Source organism: Prionailurus bengalensis, chromosome F2, assembly GCF_016509475.1.
Source record: "Prionailurus bengalensis isolate Pbe53 chromosome F2, Fcat_Pben_1.1_paternal_pri, whole genome shotgun sequence".
Taxonomy (NCBI): domain Eukaryota; kingdom Metazoa; phylum Chordata; class Mammalia; order Carnivora; family Felidae; genus Prionailurus; species Prionailurus bengalensis.
Window position 1 is genome coordinate 712,437 of NC_057353.1, and position 17,309 is coordinate 729,745.

The window sequence follows — 17,309 nt, forward strand, 5'->3', positions numbered from 1 at the left end:
ATCTACCAAACATCATTCTTAATTATAAATTTTTTTTTTCACCGTTTATTTATTTTTGGGACAGAGAGAGACAGAGCATGAACGGGGGAGGGGCAGAGAGAGAGGGAGACACAGAATCGGAAACAGGCTCCAGGCTCTGAGCCATCAGCCCAGAGCCCGACGCGGGGCTCGAACTCACGGACCGCGAGATCGTGACCTGGCTGAAGTCCGACGCTTAACCGACTGCGCCACCCAGGCGGCCCTCATTCTTAATTATAAAACACTGAAGACATTTTATTCAAAATCAGGATAAGTATGCCCAGTGTCACTAGCTTCTCTTCAGCACTGTGCTGAAGGTCCTAAAGTGCAGTCAGAAAATATAAATTAAAAAAAGAAAAAAAAACAAAAACATAAGGGTTAGGAAGCCTGAAGCAAAGTTCTCATAATGCACAGAGGACATGATTACATAAAACTTCATAAAAAGTATCACAAATAATATTAGTAAGATTGAGGGATTAACAAAAATTTTCTGTATAAAACTCCAACTGTATTTGTTTACACCAGCAACATGGCAACAAACAAACAAACAAACAAAAAAACCATTTAAAATAGCAAACAAAATTGCAAGTGATATAGACATAGATCTAACAAAAATGTTCAAGAACTGTATGGGGGAAAATCTTATTATAAAATTGGCCTAAGGACCCTGCCGAGGAAAAATTGGTCTACTTGTGCCAGTCACTGTGCTAAGCCCTGTGTTACTGTTTTAATGCTCACAACAGCCTCTCAATTAGGATCCCTTATTCCCATGTTAAGATGAAGAAATTCAAGTTCATGCAGTAAGTAACTTTTTCAAGTTACTTACTTTCAAGCAGAGTTACTCACATGGTATTTCTTTCCTCCCTGGGAAGCCACTTGTGTTCCCTTAAAACATGATGCGCTTCATGGGGAACATCTCTGGTGAGTCAGGAAAAACAAGTTGATCAGGGAGGGGGCCCTTCTCTGCTGAGACCTATCACACTAGCACTGATTTTAGGAGATGGTATCTACTGAGCAGGAAGCAGCAACGAGTGGGTGGAATTTTTTGTATGCTGCTGATAAGCTAACTCTGGTTTGGACTGTTGAATGCCACAGTTCCAATCCATTTGAACTAATGAGGACAGTGACTCCACCTCAGGCCTGAGCTGGTGAGCCCTGAGCTTCAGCTGAGTGAGCAGGGCAAGGCGGGAAAGCGTGTGTGGCCAGGCATGAAGAAAAAAGGGAGAAGGGAAATATTACTAGCTCTTCTCTAGGGCAGAAGAGTAAGAGCACCATTCCTTGGTTATTTGAGATAAAGGCAAATACCAGAACAGATTTAAGGAAAGGGTATTAGTTAATTCCTCTTCTCTCCTCAACACAAGCAAATCTCTCTAGTTTTATAAAGCAGATCCATGGAAGTTTTTATATTCATCTTGACTTTTGCATATATTATTAAGCAGTAATGCTTACAAAACTGTGCAGGACACATCAGTATAGTCAGGCAGGCATTAACTGAACTCGTATAGGACCACTCTTACAGGAAGTCTAGGACTTCCTCCTTAGGAAATGGAGCCTGATTCCCCAAGACTCTGCCTTAGCCTCCCTAATTAGACATGGAACAGAGAGGCAAGTTGGTGATGGGGTAATTAAAGGTGAATAGACCTTTGAGGAAAAAAACAAAACAAAACAAAACATTAAAGCACTTACTCCCAAAGGTTATGATAGGAAATGGTCTGCGGACCAAAAAAGACATTATAAATTCAACACGAAAATGTATACTTTTATCCTTGCTTTCACATAGCATACTGTTTTAAATAGGATAATATTATGAAAGAGTAATCTTGTGTTCTTTCCCACTTGGGTCTTGGATTAAAGTCATACAGTATCAAACAGTTAATAAAATTATTTTCAAGTGATTTAAGAGTATTTCTTTTTCATTTTATTACACTAGCAGACTTAGAAAATAATTAGCATAAATTCCTTACATTCTGACCTTAATATTCTAATATAATTCTTGTCAAAACATTTAAAAGTATCTTTTGAAATTTGTAGAGTGGATAAAGTTCTTCTAGATATGATTTACGTATATTTTAAATAGTTTGACTTAGCAGTAGGAAAAATCGTTGCCTCTCTATAAAGATTAGATTAAGATATTCTGGAGTGTCATCATGCAGTTTGCCGTGAGCTAATTCCTTGTTGCATTCTTGGTGCTTGCCTTGCAAACTAGAATGCTAGTTGCTCTCAGATGTTCTCTTCTGTTCCACTCCACAAAATTAATCACTCTTCTACATTCGTACAACTTGTTACCGTAACGTGATATTATGGCACAAAAATACCAAATCAAGTGCCTTGCATTTAAGACCTGGTTCAGTTATCTCCATATGGTCTTGGCTAGGTTTTTTAAAAACATTCTAAGCCTCACTTTACTCATCTGTCAACAATGCCTAGTTTCCTCAGGTGAAGGATTAAATAGACACTATGACAATGCTGTAATTAGTCATAATACATTATATTAGTGTTAGGTGTTAACGTTGCTCAAATCTTTTGATTTTCAAGTATATTTCTATTTGACTCCTTCCCTCCTTACATATCCTACAAAGTTTAAGCTCAGTGAGCTTTAAATGAACTCACTAGTGAGTGAATAAGTGATTGAATATTTCTGTGAACACTGTATACAGTTAAGTATTATGTGAGTTTGCTGTGTGTGTGTTCACAACACAGCCTCATTCAATCTCTCAAGCATGGAAAGAGTTTTTATTGAGAGCCTGCTCAGATAGAGAACACGGGAGCATTTTCAACCCTAATGTTTTCAGGGTGGAATTAATAGTTAATTTGCTTGTGGTTCCTTGTAATGGAGATTTCATGAAAAAGGTAAGATTTTAAGTTTTGGTTCATGAAACACTAATAATGTATTTGTTTCCTTTTTAAAAATATCCAAATGTATTTATAATTTCATACTCTGAGAGTTGTCTCTAAAAGCAAGTGGTTTTCAGGGGCGCCTGAGTGGCTCAGTTGGTTAAGTGTTCGACTCTTGATCTTAGTTCAGGTCTTGATCTCAGGGTCGTGAGTTCAAGCCCCACGTTGGACTCCATGCTGGGCATGAAGCCTACTTTTAAAAAAAGTGCAGAGAGCAGTCAATTTAAATAAATGTATGTATGTATGTATGTATGTATGAGATCATTTTCAGTATTTGTTGAAGATGCACAAGAAAACATGTGCTTAAGTTATATCAGTTTTCCTTTGAAAGTTCATAATGACAAGGGGAAACGCCTCTTTGCAAAGGATAATATTTTTCTAATGGATTTTTAAGCATTTGATTCTTTCTCATTGTTTGCCTGTTGTTAGCACAATGAGTTAGAACTGTAGCAACTTCCATAGGTAACAATAAGTTTTCCAATCTCTTCTCCATAATTATCCTATGTTTCTCCAGTGGAATTTTCTTCAAGTTGTCTCCTCTACCCTTTTTTTTCCTTTAAACAACTTTTTGAAGGTACAATTTATATGCAATACAGTTTACATACATACAATAGAGTGCACCCATTTAAGCATATAGTTCATTGGGTTTTGACAAATACATTTACCATGTAGAGTCACTTCATAGTGAAGTCATAAACTATTTCCGTCACCCCAAAAAGTTTCCATATGCCTTCTGCTGTCAATCCTGCCTGGCCCCAGTTCCAGGCAACTACAGATCTGTTTGCTGTTACTGTAGAGTCATTTGCCTTTTCTATAATTTGATATAAACTGTTTTTTATGTTTTTTCCACTCAGCACACTGTTTTCAAGATTCATCCTTGTGTCAGGTGTTTGTTTCTTTTCTCTACTGAGTAGTATTTCATTATAAAGATACATCACAATTTATTTATCCATTCAACTGTTGTCTTGTTACCAGTTTGGGGCTGTTATTTAATGAAGCTACCATCAACACCTATCTGTAATTTTTTTTGTGCAGATATATTATCTTATTTATTTTGGGAAAATCCTAGAGTAGAATGACTAGCCATGTGATTAGTATATGTCTAACTTTATTAGAAACTGCCAAAGTTTTTTCCAAAGTGGCTTTAACATACATATTTCCACCTAAAATATGATTGTTTCAGTTCTTCCATGTCCTCAACAAAACATGATACCGTCAACCTTTTTTTATTTCCCTCTTTCCAGTATATATATATATATATATATATATATATATATATGTATATATGTATATATGTATAGTGGTATCTCATTGTGGTTTTAAGTTGCATTTCCTTTATGAGTAATGGCGTTTTGCATCTTTTTATGTGTTTATTGGCCACATGTGTTTATTGGCCATACTCTTTGATGAAGCATTTATTCACATGTTTTGTCCAGTTTGTTTTACGCTGAAGTGCGATTCACCTGATATAAAACTTACAGTATTATACAGTCACCATTTCCTTCTGTCCGAAAACATTTTTATCAGTCCAAAAGGAAATCCCATATATATAAAACAGTTACTCCCTATTTCTGTCTCTTCCTACCCCCTGGCTACCACCATTCTCTGTTCTGTCTCTATGGATTTAACTGTTCTAGATATTTCATAGAAATGGAATTCATGATATTTTGTATTTTTGTAATGTTTATTTATTTGAGAGAGAGCATGAGCAACAGAGGAGCAGAGAAAGGGACAGAAGATCTGAAGCGGACTCTGTGCGCCCGATGTGGTACTCGAACTCACAAATGCAAGATCATGACCTGAGCCAAAGTCAGACATTTAACCAACTGAGCCAGCCAGGTGCCCCATGATTTTGTATCTTTAATCCATTTTTGATTGGATTGTCTTCTTTTATTCCTCGTAATATAGAGTATTATTATATTATTATTATCAATAATAAGTTCTGTAGTTCTTTATGGAATCTAGACACAAGCTCTTTGTCAGTTTAGCGCTTATGGTTTGCCTATTCATTTTCTTAATGGTGTCTTTTGAAGAGCAGAAGTTTTAATTTTGGTAATGTCAAAATAATTTTTTTTCTTTTATAATGTGTGTTTTTGTGTCTTAATTGAGAAGTATTTACCACTCCAAGGTTAACAACAATTTTTTCTCCTGTGTTTTCTCAAGTTCTAGATTTTATATTTGGATATATGATCCATTTTGAGTCAGTTTTTGTGTATAAGTGAGATAACGGTTAAGGATTATTTTTGTTTGCATATCCAATTTTCCTACTACCACTGTGGCAGATAAAAAGGACTAAAATAAGAAAAACAATTAGTTGCAAGTCTGTCCAGGAAGCGATCATATCCTGTCCCCCTGGTCTACACTGTTGAGTGGTCATTCCTGCCTTACCCTGGTAGGTAGTGGGTATTTAAACACAAGTCTTTTCTGAGGAATTTTCTCATCAACAGGAGATATAAAGATATTAACATCTGAGATTCCCCAACTATAAAATCACCCAGCTCATTCAACGCATGGTTGATGAGTTCCTCTTCCTACCCTTTGGGAGAATCCAGGAAGCTTGTTAGAGCTTGGTCTAAGATAGGAACAGATAGGAGAGGCCTGAAGAAAGCTTCTTAAATGAAGTTACGATATTGCAACCATAAAACAAAAAAGAACACTGTCAAGGGGCGAGAAAACATCTTTCAGAGCTTAAAAGAGAACTGTTAGAATTTAAACATATGAAAAGTAGAAATTATGAAAGTTCTACTTAGAAGCATTGAAAGCCAAAGTTGAAGAAACTGCCAGAAAGAAATGGAAAATAAGAGAGAAAAGTTAAGAAAATTAAAGAACTTGTCCAGGATGTCCAATAACCAGAATGAGAGAAAAGAAAAAATAAGAATTGTCAATGAAATGACTTAGAGTAGATGTGATTCCACTGTGAAGGGGCTCAGTAAGGATACCACTCACCCAGTGTACCGAGGAATTGTCACTATTCAGTGTCAGCACCCTGGGAACTAGAACAGAGCTCAGCTCCCCTACAGAAAGGAGGAAGACAAGCAGTATTGGGTTTGGAATGGAAAAATTATTTCCAATCTAGAAATCTATACTCAGCCAAACTACCCGTAAAGTTTGAGGATAGTTTAACAAAAATTTCATGAACGTTTAAAAAATTTTAGCTCCCTGGGGCGCCTCAGTGGCTCAGTCAGTTTAGCCTCCGACTTCGGCTCAGGTCATGATTTCCCAGTTCATGTGTTCAAGTCCCACGTCAGGCTCTGTGCTGACAGCTCAGAGCCTGAAGCCTGCTTTGGATTCTATGTCTCCCTCTGTCTCTGCCCCTCCCCTGCTCTCTCTGTCTCTCTCTCTCTCTCTCTCTCTCTCTAAAAAAAAAAAAATAAATATTTTTTAAAAATTAAAAAAAAAAAATTTAGCTCCCAATCCCCCCTTTTCAGGAAGTTAGAAGATGTGACCTACTAACTTACAGTCAATTAAAAAAGGAAGATATGAGGGATGCCTGGATGGTTCAGTCAGTTAAGCGTCCAACTTTGGCTCAGGTCATGATCTCATGGCTCGTGAGTTCGAGCCACAGAGCCCAGAGCCTTCTTCAGATTTTGTGTATCCCTCTCTCTCTCTCTGTCTCTCTCTGCCCCTTCTCCATTCGTACTCTGTCTCTCTCTCTCTTAGAAATAAGTAAACATTTAAAAAAAAGTTTAAAAAGGAAGGTATGAGATATGGAAAGTAGGACACTGAACATGCTAGAGCAGCAAAGGAAATCCCTCAGATTTTCTGACAAGCGATCCCAGGTTAACTACCATGCCACAGGTGGATGTTAACCAGTCTAGACTGGAGTCTAGAGGCTCCAGGAGAGCCCTTTCAAGGCAGAGTACCTGTAAGGTTCAGCACCCTGAAGGAACACTTTGGTAGTTGACAGAGGTATATAACTTATGATAAGTACATAGAAAACTAATTCAAAGAGGCACCTGGGTGGCTCATTCAGTTAAACCTCTGACTTCGATCCAGGTCATAATCTTGCTGTCTGTGAGTTCGAGCCCCACATCAGGCTCTGTGCTGGCAGCTCAGAGTTTGGAGCCTGCTTCAGATTCTGTCTCCTTCTCTCTCTTCCCCTCCCCTGTTCACGCTCTGTCTCTCTCTCTTTCTCTCTCTCTCTCTCTCTCTCTGTCTCTCTCTCTCTCAAAAATAAATAAACATTAAAAAAGATTTTTTTGGCTCTGTGCTGACAGCTCAGAGCCTGGAACCTGCTTCACATTCTGTGTCTCCGTCTCTCTCTGCCTCTCCCCTGCTTGCACTTGTGTGTGTGTGTGTGTGTGTGTGTGTGTGTGTGTGTGTTTTCCTTCTCTCTCTCTCAAAATAAATAAACATTAAAAAAAAGATCTACATAGAAAAGGAGAAGTGATCATGTTTTATTATATTTAAAGCTACAAATTCCCTAAAGCATCATTATAATCCATAAATTTTGGCATGTCTGGTATTTTTATCCCGTAGTTCAAAATACTGTCTCTTTTCTACTGTGATTTCATATTTGACCTATGAGTTGAAAAGGATTCAAATGGAGGATTTTTAAAGATACCTATTTTCACTTGGTTTCTCTTTTAATTATATTATATGCAGACAATGTGTCCCATACAATACTGACTCTTCGAAATTCATTCAGACCTGTCTTCGGCCAATTGGTCACATTTTATAAATGTCCTATGTGTGCTTGAGAATGCATTTTCTGTAATTGTGGGAAGTTTTTCTGATTGCCTATCCAACAAATCAAACTTTTTAGGTATATGCAAGTTTTCCAAATCTTTACTAATTTTTTCCTCAGATTGACTTAATACTTGGCAGAGGTATGTTGAACTCTCCCACAATGGTGTTGGGTTTGTTCACTTCTCTCTGTAGTTGTGTGACTTTATATATTTTGATGCTGAGAACATAAAGATTTACAATTATATGCCTTCCTGGGAAATTAAACTTTTTTTGAAATCAATATTAGTGACCTCTCTATCCTTAATAATGCTTTCTGTTCTAGAATCTATTTAGTTAAGTCTCAGAACTACCTCCTCGGCTTTCTTTTGGTTAATATTTACCTGAAACATTTTTTTTTCACCCTTTAAACCTTTCTGTGTTTTAGAAGATTTCCTGTTAACATTTTTTTTCTTCAAACCGACCATGACAAACTGTGCCTTTTAATTGACAAGTTTAAATCATTTTTATTCCATTTCTAATATACATAGACTTATGTCTACCATTATACTTATTACCTTACATTTTCCTGCCCTTTTTTTATGTGTGCATTTATGTGTGCATTTTCTTGAGGTTGTACTGTTTCTCGTTTGTTTGTTTTGGGGTGTTTTTTTTGGTCTATATTTCTCATTCCATTTTTTTCCATCTAGTAATTTGGAATTTATACACCTATTTCTTTTCTTTTGGTGGTTATCCTTGAATTTTTACCAGATGTAAATATTTAATGAAATCTTGAGTTAATATCTTAATCCTGCTGTGAGTGATATGAGCACTTGGAAACATTTGAACTTCATCACCCCATTTGACCTACTTGCTCTCCATTTCCCATTTTTCAGCTCCCCCACATTAATTGATGTTGTTGATGGTGGTGTTATTTTATTCTACTGTGTTTGTTTTGTTTATATTGTTGGTCAGTAGTCCTTGTATCTTTGACCTTTTTTTCCAGAATAATGTCCTTCTTCCTAAATTACATAATTTAGAAATTATTTTAGTAATTATCTTAGTAACTAGTAAATATTTCAGGCTGTGTAGGTGGAAAATGTAGCTAGTGTTTATCTAAAAATGACTTTATTTTACCATCATTCTTGAAAGATAGTTTTGCAGGTACACAGTTTTGAGATGGCTTCCAGAATTCTTAAAATATTTCACTGTTATCTGGCTTCATTCATTGCTCTTGAGGAGGTTGGTGTAAATCAAATTTTTATTCCTTTGTAGATAGTCTGTCTTTTCATGCTTTTTGCTTTTAGAATCTTTTCATCGTGTTTGATATTCTCTAGTTTTATTACAGTGTGTGTCCTAGGATGGGTTTCCTTTTAGTTGTACTGCTTGGTATTTGTTTTTCTTCCTGGATCTTTGGATTCATTTCTTACATTAGATTTCCCAGTTACTAAATCTACAAACTATTGCTTCTTCTTCCTCTCTCTTGTTCTTCTGAAATTCCTATTAGACAAATGTTAGACTTTCTCATCCTATCCTCTGTACTTCTCTTTTCTCTCACATTTTTTATCTCAGCTCTCAACATACATTCTAGGTAATTTATTCAAATTTGTAACCCAATTCACATATCCATACTCTTCAGGGACATGTAACCATTTGTCTACACCTATTTAATAACATTTTTATTTCAGTAAGTGGAGTGTTTCCTTTTTGAAAGTTCTAATTTTATTCTTCAAACCTGCCAAGTCATTTTGTACAGCTTTTTGTCTTGTATTACATCTTCATGAATTTCCTTTTTTTAAGATAGTTATTCCATACTTCATATCTTTAAATTCTAATATGTCAAGTTCTCAAGAGGTCTATTGTTATTATTTTTTTTTTTACTCTTCCCATGTAGTGGTTTGTTTCCTATGAGGTGATTTTTATTGGAGTGCATATTTATTTGATTTGGCCTGACTCCATGACAAGTAATGATCAAATTAAAGGTGGTTTCCTTCACACAAGATTTCCATTTGCTTTTTTTGTGAACCAAGGGGGCCCTGTGGGCCTGAGAGGGGAGACTTAATCATGAAGCCTAGTTTCTAAGCATGTTTATAGTTCACTACTTCATATGTAGTATTCCTTTGTTCATTTGTCATCTTCTCTTACCCAACATGCACTTTCCTGTACACCCTCATCTTTAAAATAGTTTTGTTCCTCACACTCTCTTTGGTGGTGTTATTTATTACCTAAATTTTCTTCAGGCTTCAGTAAATATTTTCTGAGAATGTTTCATATCATAATAAGTAAGACTTCATTTCCCTGAATTATGAAGTGAGAGGATTGGAAATTCAGTGATAAATAGGTTTTTATAGGGATGCCTGTGTGGCGCAGTCAGTTGAATATCTGACTCTTGATTTCAGCTCAGGTCATGATTCCAGGGTCATGGGATTGAGCTCCAGGTCAGGCTCTTTGCTGAGCATGGAACCTGCTTAAGATTCTCTCTTTCCCTCAGCCTCTGTCCCCTGCTTGTTCATCGAGAGAGAGAGAGAGAGAGAGAGAGAGAGAGAGAGAGATTTTTTTAAGAAAAAAGAAAAGAGGTGTTTATAAGTACTGCCCTTTGAACTTAAAAGTTGGGGGGAATCCCATCATGTCACTGGATATCCATCATGTCTCTGTTGCTGCCAGCAAGGATACTGGTTTTTATCCTACTGGGATATGCATGTCTGTGAATATGTACTTTCTCAGAGAAAGCCCCTTACTGTTTTCATCATAATGTTAACACTGAAGGTTTTTCATTGTTGAGCATCCATGCAAAATATAAATGTTTCCTGTTATAAAAGGCAAGATAAAAATGGGGAAGAAGGATACCCTTTTTGGGACAGTGGCAATATATTTTATTTGAAAGGATGATCTTCCTCGTGTGCTTTTAAACCACATTTGGCTTAGGGTTTAGTTTTATGCCAAAAGAGAATTCTGTTTCCTTCCATATGAGGTGGATATGGATCCAAACACCTGTAAGTACAAATCTAAAAGCGCATGTTTGAATTCAACTTCATTTACCCTGATTTATCCATTCAGGAAGATGATTTCAATGGATTCCTAGTGAAGAAGAAGGGAATCCTATTCTCTGTAGTGAATCAAAAACTATCTTCTTAAAAACAAATGTGAATATTCTTTTGTAGAGTCTGCCTTCTCGTGCAAGATGCCTATGGAATGTTCAGTGAAGTATACTCTGAGGGCGCCATCTTGAAAGACCAACAGTTGGAAGGGAAATCCTGCAGCCTGATGGGAATGAAGGTTCTACAGAAGGCCACCAGAGGAAGGTGAGGACCCTCTGTAATTGCTGCAGTGACTGGCTCTTTAATTAGTGATTTATCTCTTAGTTTTAAGGGCAATAAACCAGGATCCTAGAGTTTGTCTATAAAACTAGGTCAGAGTTGAATAAAGCCCATAAAGTACTTCTAGGGGAAAAAATTATAATTAGCAACAAAAACAGTTATACAGGTTTAGTGACTCCTAATTTTATTAAAAATTAAGAAAATACAAAATGTTATATATATGTGTTTTAATCATAAAGATTTATTTTCTGTATACTAATTAAGAAATAAAACAGCTTCGCATGAGCCAGTTTATATAAACGAAAATATAACTTAGTGTACAGGCAGTTTATAAGCTTTAAATAAAACTCTTTAAGTTGTCACATCTTTTTGCTTTCCATAGTAAGAAAGTTTTGTTCTCTGTTAAGTTTCATGGTACCTTACCTTAAAATATGATTTTGGATAAGCAAGGTAGAATGGTACATAGATCTGGTCCAAACTGTGGCTATTATATCTCCAGTAATCATCTGAAATCTATGAATTAGGAAAAAGAAGGAACATTTTTAATCATTCTATTCAATCATATAGAGAATTAGTATAAACAGTAAATTTGGGATTTTCTCTATTTTATTACAATCTCTCCTTCCTTGAATAGTGTGTTATTTTAACTCTTTTGATGTTAATTTTTTGTCTAATTGTAGGAACATCTGAGCTTATACCAGTATCTGGGAAAGAGAGAAAAAAACCATTATGAGTATATGATATTCTGATTTTAAAGCAGTTATGGATAGCATCCTCCACTGGTTTGCATAATGAACATTCTAGTCACAGTCATTCTAAATTGTGAGCATTTGGGGCACCTGGGTGGCTCAGTTGGTTAAGTGCCCAATTCTTGATTTCAGCTCAGGTCATGATCTCCCAGTTATGAGATTAAGCCCCTTGTCAGGTTCTGCTCTGACAGTGTGGAGCCTTCTTGGGATTCTCTCTGTCCCTTTCTTTGCCCCTCCCTACTCATTTGCGTGCGTGCTCTCTCTCTCAAAATAAATAAATAAACATTTTTAAAAAATAACTAAATTGTGAGCAGTCAGCATTCCCATTGGCCACGACTCTGTGTACCATCTGGCTTTCATATGGTACTGTGCAGGTGAGAGATGGCTCTGCCCAAGAGTTTGTTTTTCTAAAAGACATGTATTTCATTGAAAGATCCCCTATAAGCCCTAGTTAGATAGATACGAGAACATTTTATTGAAGCATGCAGATTTATCTTATAACAAATGTTTCCTTTTATTTATGAAAGGGTGGCTGTATTATCATGCAGTTTCCTTATGGGTGGGGGGCAGTGCTCATTTGGAAAGCATATCTGTGTGTGTGAAAAGTTTAATTGGATCACATGAACCTTGTCTTTATTAAGGCTGAACCTCATCTGAGTCCTAAGTCTGAGAACTGCAAACCCCTGACAGACTATGCAGTTACAGTAAGTGGTATCGCTGCCTTCACAGGTGGACCTGACAGCCTTAACGGTATCAGGACCATGTGGGAGGTAATCTTCCTTGACGTCAACTCTACACATGAGCCTCCCACCTGAGAACACCAGGATACAAGCGGGGTCCCCATCACAGGAAGTCCTCCCTCCGAGGCAGCAGCCTTGCTCAGGGGCCGGGTTTCCTGTGTGCTACAGGCCAGACAGAGGCTGCTCTGGGAGGCTGACTTCTTGCCAGAGACCACATAGCACACAACTTCTCGTGGCATTCTACCGGAGAATGACAGAGCCAGGACTGCCATCCAGGAGTCTTTGGCTCTGTAACGTTCATGCTCTTTTACGAGATACACTCTATATATGTGTTCCTAATATTTAATCTACTTCTTTGAGGGTCACACTGGGAGCCTTACTGCTACCTACAACATTCCCATAGAAAATGTTTGTTTGTTTTTTTTTTTTCCCACAGGAAATACACTGAGTGTGGCAAATAATTCATTTACAAACTTTTGGAACCCATACCATTTTTCAGTTGGTGGCTAAATATTTGATTTTTTAGGTTGGAATTAATTCCTTTACTTCTATATTTAATTTTATTTTGACGCACAGCTATCCAAATAAATGTTTAGATTGTCTTTTAGAAGCTATATTTCTTCAAAACAAATTATTAGATCATTTAGGAATGCTGGATGTTATAATTGCCTGTTGGTGATATCATCCATTGTCAGTCATCCATCCATGGCCCCGTCAACACAAATTGTCTCTTTTATTTTCCCCCAAATTATTGTGTTTCATAGCAACTCTCGTAAACTCTAACAAAATATACTTCTCATAAATCTGAACAAAGTACTTTTTCCCAAAATTGAAGCTAAAATGATTAATTGTAATTATATAATTCCAGTACCTAATACAGAAAATAACTTTTTTGCCAGTTGGAAAATAGGGTTTTTTTGGGGAAAAATCATGAAGTCTTTTCGATCTTGGCTACCAGAATTCATCTAATCCATACTTCCAGTGAGGGGGAAAATCACTACTCCCCTACAAGGCTGTGAAGGGGACTGATGGCCTCAGAGCTGTCCAGTCACACAGACGTGTTTTGGACCAGTGTGGGGGGGACACTGCTCTGTCCACCTGCCTCGTTTGAGAAGACTTGCAAAAACAGAGCAATCATATATTTTGCACTTCCCTGACATATTTTTGGAGTTGTGTGCCCATACTGACTGCTTAAAGCAAAAGACATCAGAAAAGCAGCCTGAATTTAAAGGGAAAGAAACACTATTTTCAAAAAAAAGAAAAAACCCCCTGCTGAGGCATGCTCACTGAGCAGAATGTGGAGTTCTGCCTATGCTCTCTTCCCCTCCAGAGTTCTTCCTGCTCTTTCTCCAGTGACTTTCTTCTCCTAAGGCATGTCCCCTGACCTTTGTCTTCCCACGTGGCCTGTGCAGCAGTTTAGTAGGTCAAATAAGCTGAAAAGTCACATGACTTTGATGTCATGATTCTATGTATGACCTTTATCTTTTTATTGTTGATTATTATCTGTTTTTATTTTTATATGACAGAGCAATACTGAAAAGGAAATTTTGTGAAATATATGTTAACCCTATAGGTATGGAAAATATAGCTAGCCAAATTTTTTGTGGGGGAGGGAAAGTTCTTTCAGTTCAAAATCCTGCTATATTTATGTCCCAGCTTGTTAAAAACCCATTAAGCTCTCTGTATCTAAAATGATTAACCTATAGGTGCTATTTGATTTAGATCTGTGGATTGGCCCTTTAAGAGAAAATTTTATATAAGAGCACTTAGTACTCACTATTTACAGAAGACTCTGCCTCAGTGCCCAGAATGACGAGGAAGCAGCTGGCATGATCTTTGACCTTGACTGGCATCCTACTGAACAGAAAACTAGACGGGCACAAGTATTGAAGCTGTTAATGTTTTAAGTGACTAGATCCTGACTGGCTGATGTCAGATTTCATGAAAGAAGGTAGTCAGAACAAATGCTTTAAACATTCTGACCTGCCAGGAAAAAAAAAAAGCTGTCTTCAAATTGGTAACATGTTATCTGTGAGGACATATATATATATATGTAGGATCAGGAAGGATGTTTGCAAAATAGGAAAATGAGAGGGTTTATTGAAAAGATAATTCACTCATTTCTTCTGTAACTATTTAGTGCCTCTTGGTGCTATGCCCCTGGCTAGTGGCTGTAGGTAGCACTGAGCTCTGTGTTAAATTTTTGGGATTTATCCTAAACCAGAATATACTAAGGTATAAAGTCAGCTAGATAAAGCCTTAGGTTCTATTATTAGGGATTCTGCATTAATCCAAGAGAGAATTAGGGCCTGTGTGAAATTTTGAGAGAAGAGGTCATAAAAATGAAAGTGGAGTTAAGATGATCCTGCTGTTGTACCTCTAATGGATTTAAGATAGAAGGAGAGCTTGTGGCAGGGCTACAAATTTAGAAACATCTGTAGCAGTTGAGGGGAAAGAGAACAAAAAACTAGTTAGGAACTAATCTTGAATTTCTGGTACCTGCAGGCATCTTTACCAGGAGTATAAAAATAGACCATTCCCTCCAAGAGCTCATGGGCCAGCAAGAGAGCCAGGGGTAACCCAAGCAGGCACTAAATTGGCAAGTGCCTGATACAGAAAGCTGTGGGCTAATAGCTGCCACCTTTGAAGGGGGCTCAGAGGGCAGGTCAAGATTTCAGAACCCTGAAGACAACAGGAAAGGCCTGGGGCTAAGGACTAGAATGAGGAAGAGAGAAGACAGGCTCCATTGTCTAAATATCCATTTACCTCCTTTGGAAGCCAGACCGGAGATCAGGAAAGCACAGCTGTCCCATCAGCTTTTGTGATAGAGTAAGGAGGTGGGCACTATGTGTGAGCAGGTGCGTTTCAGAAAATGATCCAATTAATAGTTACTGTTTTATAAGTTTTTGGTTTTTTGTTTTGTTTCGTTTTCTTTTGTTTTTGAGGGAGAGAGCATGCTCGTGTGGCAGAGCATGAGTAGGGCTGGGCTGGGGGGCAGGGGTGGGGACAGAGAGAATGAGAGAGAGAGAATCCCAAGCTCCAAGCTATCCATGCAGAGTCCCATGCAGGGCCTGATGCCACGAACTGTGAGATCATGACCTAAGCTGAAATGAAGAGTCCGACGCTTAACGGACTGAGCCACTCAGGTGACCCAATTAATAGTTATTGTTTAGATGTCAACTTTTGTTTTCAAAGTAACAGATTAATCACTGATAAATTTTATACCAGAAGCCAAGCCTAGTCAACATGCTCAAATACTAACCCCAGAGCCAGGATACCAACGCCTTTTACAAGCCCCCATGCTGGTCCCCAACCAGCTGCATGTGTAGCCTTTTGTCCCACCACTCATGCATGCACCGTGTCCTATGCCTAGAATGCTTCGCTTTTCTCCTGGGCCTCATTGAAGACCTACCTTTCCCTCACAGGCCAGTCTTCAGGTGCTCCTTCATGAAGACTCCTGTCACCCGCACCCAGCACTGCCTCCTTTGTCTCCTGTAGCAGTTACAGCTGGGTCACCTCCTCCAGCAAGGCACCCAGTGGTCATCATGATACTCACTTCGGTGCCCATGCCCAGGGCACTGTGGGATTCCTGCTGACCTGTGTCCCACCAGAGAGCATATGTATACTCTAACGTAAATAAGAGTGACATCATAGGCATAAGTTTGAAGGTGTCCATTTTTTTAGAAATGATATGCAAACATCAGCATTTATATGAGGAGTCTTAGATGGCTCTCCCAAGCTGGCCTGCACTATGTGCCTGGCTCTGAGTCACAGCAAGACATCAGACCTTGTCTTGGTCATTGTCACACTCCTTTGCATGGTATAGACATTGGTAAAAGTCGACATTGATTAAAATGCCTGGTAGCCGGTATTTCAGATTGGCCTGCCAACTGTTAGGCTTTATTAGGGCAGGTGCTATTTCTTGCTCATTTCAAGGCACATTGTAGGTTCAAAATATTTGTGAAATGGACATTAGTTGTTTGCTTGGGTTTCTCCTAGAATTTTCCTAAACAAGATTTGGATTTTTGCACATAATACGTGGTAATTATTGAAGCTCCATTTTAGCAGGAAAAATGCAGACCATTTGGTCCCAAGACTTGGCATCCAGTACAGGTGAGGATCATGCTCTCTGTGAGTCTCTGGACACAGACCTCTGGTCTCCTCACAAAGTCAAAGGAGACATGTGTGGGGTTGTGCTGTGAGAATACTTTATCAAGGATGGGGAGACTAGGAATGTCCATTACTTAATATTTCACAGAAAAAAGTTTTCCATGTATTGGAAAAGTGGAAAACTTTCATTTTCCTATCCTTTCTAGTCCTCACAAGAGTCAGTGAGGGAAAAAACTCTGTTCTCACTCCTGTCTTAGAGGTGAGGATGATTGGCTAGGGTTACACAGTGGGCCAGGGGTCAAGCTCCAGTGTGACGTGAGTCTGGGCAGTTGGCACCAGGGTGTTCAGTCTACTGTGGAGACTTCCCTCCAGCTGGGTGTGACCGAGAGTGCACAGAAGTGCAGTAGAAGGGAATCCTTAGGGATTATTCAATGCAAGTCAACTGGGTTGGGTTAGGTTATTACTGAAGAACCATTTCAGATGCTCCTTTAACAGGAAATATGTGGTGGTGAGAGCTGTCTTTGGGTAAGAAACTTCAGTAGTAATTCCCTTCCTTTGATTTTCCCTCTTCAAAAAGGCCACCCTTTTAAAGAGCCACACACTTCCCTTGAGGTTTGTCCAGAATCTCTTTGTAATTGCTGTGGTTGGAAACCCTCCTCTAAAGGACATTCTTAATCATCCTTCCATGATTTTGAAAAATAAAATTGTTCCTGGAGGTCACTTAAGTTTCTGGAAGGAGAACAAAATGTCAGTGAAAGAGAATGTACTTGAAACCAGTGATGCTCAAAGAAGCAAAAGAAAGCTCCCCGTAAACG

General features: G+C 38.1%; 1 protein-coding gene across 1 annotated transcript in view; it reads left to right on the forward strand.

The window, feature by feature from the left end:
* Positions 1-17,309, forward strand: part of SPIDR (scaffold protein involved in DNA repair) — a 502,960-nt gene that overhangs the window by 424,001 nt on the left and 61,650 nt on the right. The window contains exon 11 of the mRNA XM_043601030.1: positions 10,740-10,880. Within this exon, the coding sequence (XP_043456965.1) occupies positions 10,740-10,880 (141 nt within the window). The remainder of the gene's footprint in view (positions 1-10,739; positions 10,881-17,309) is intronic.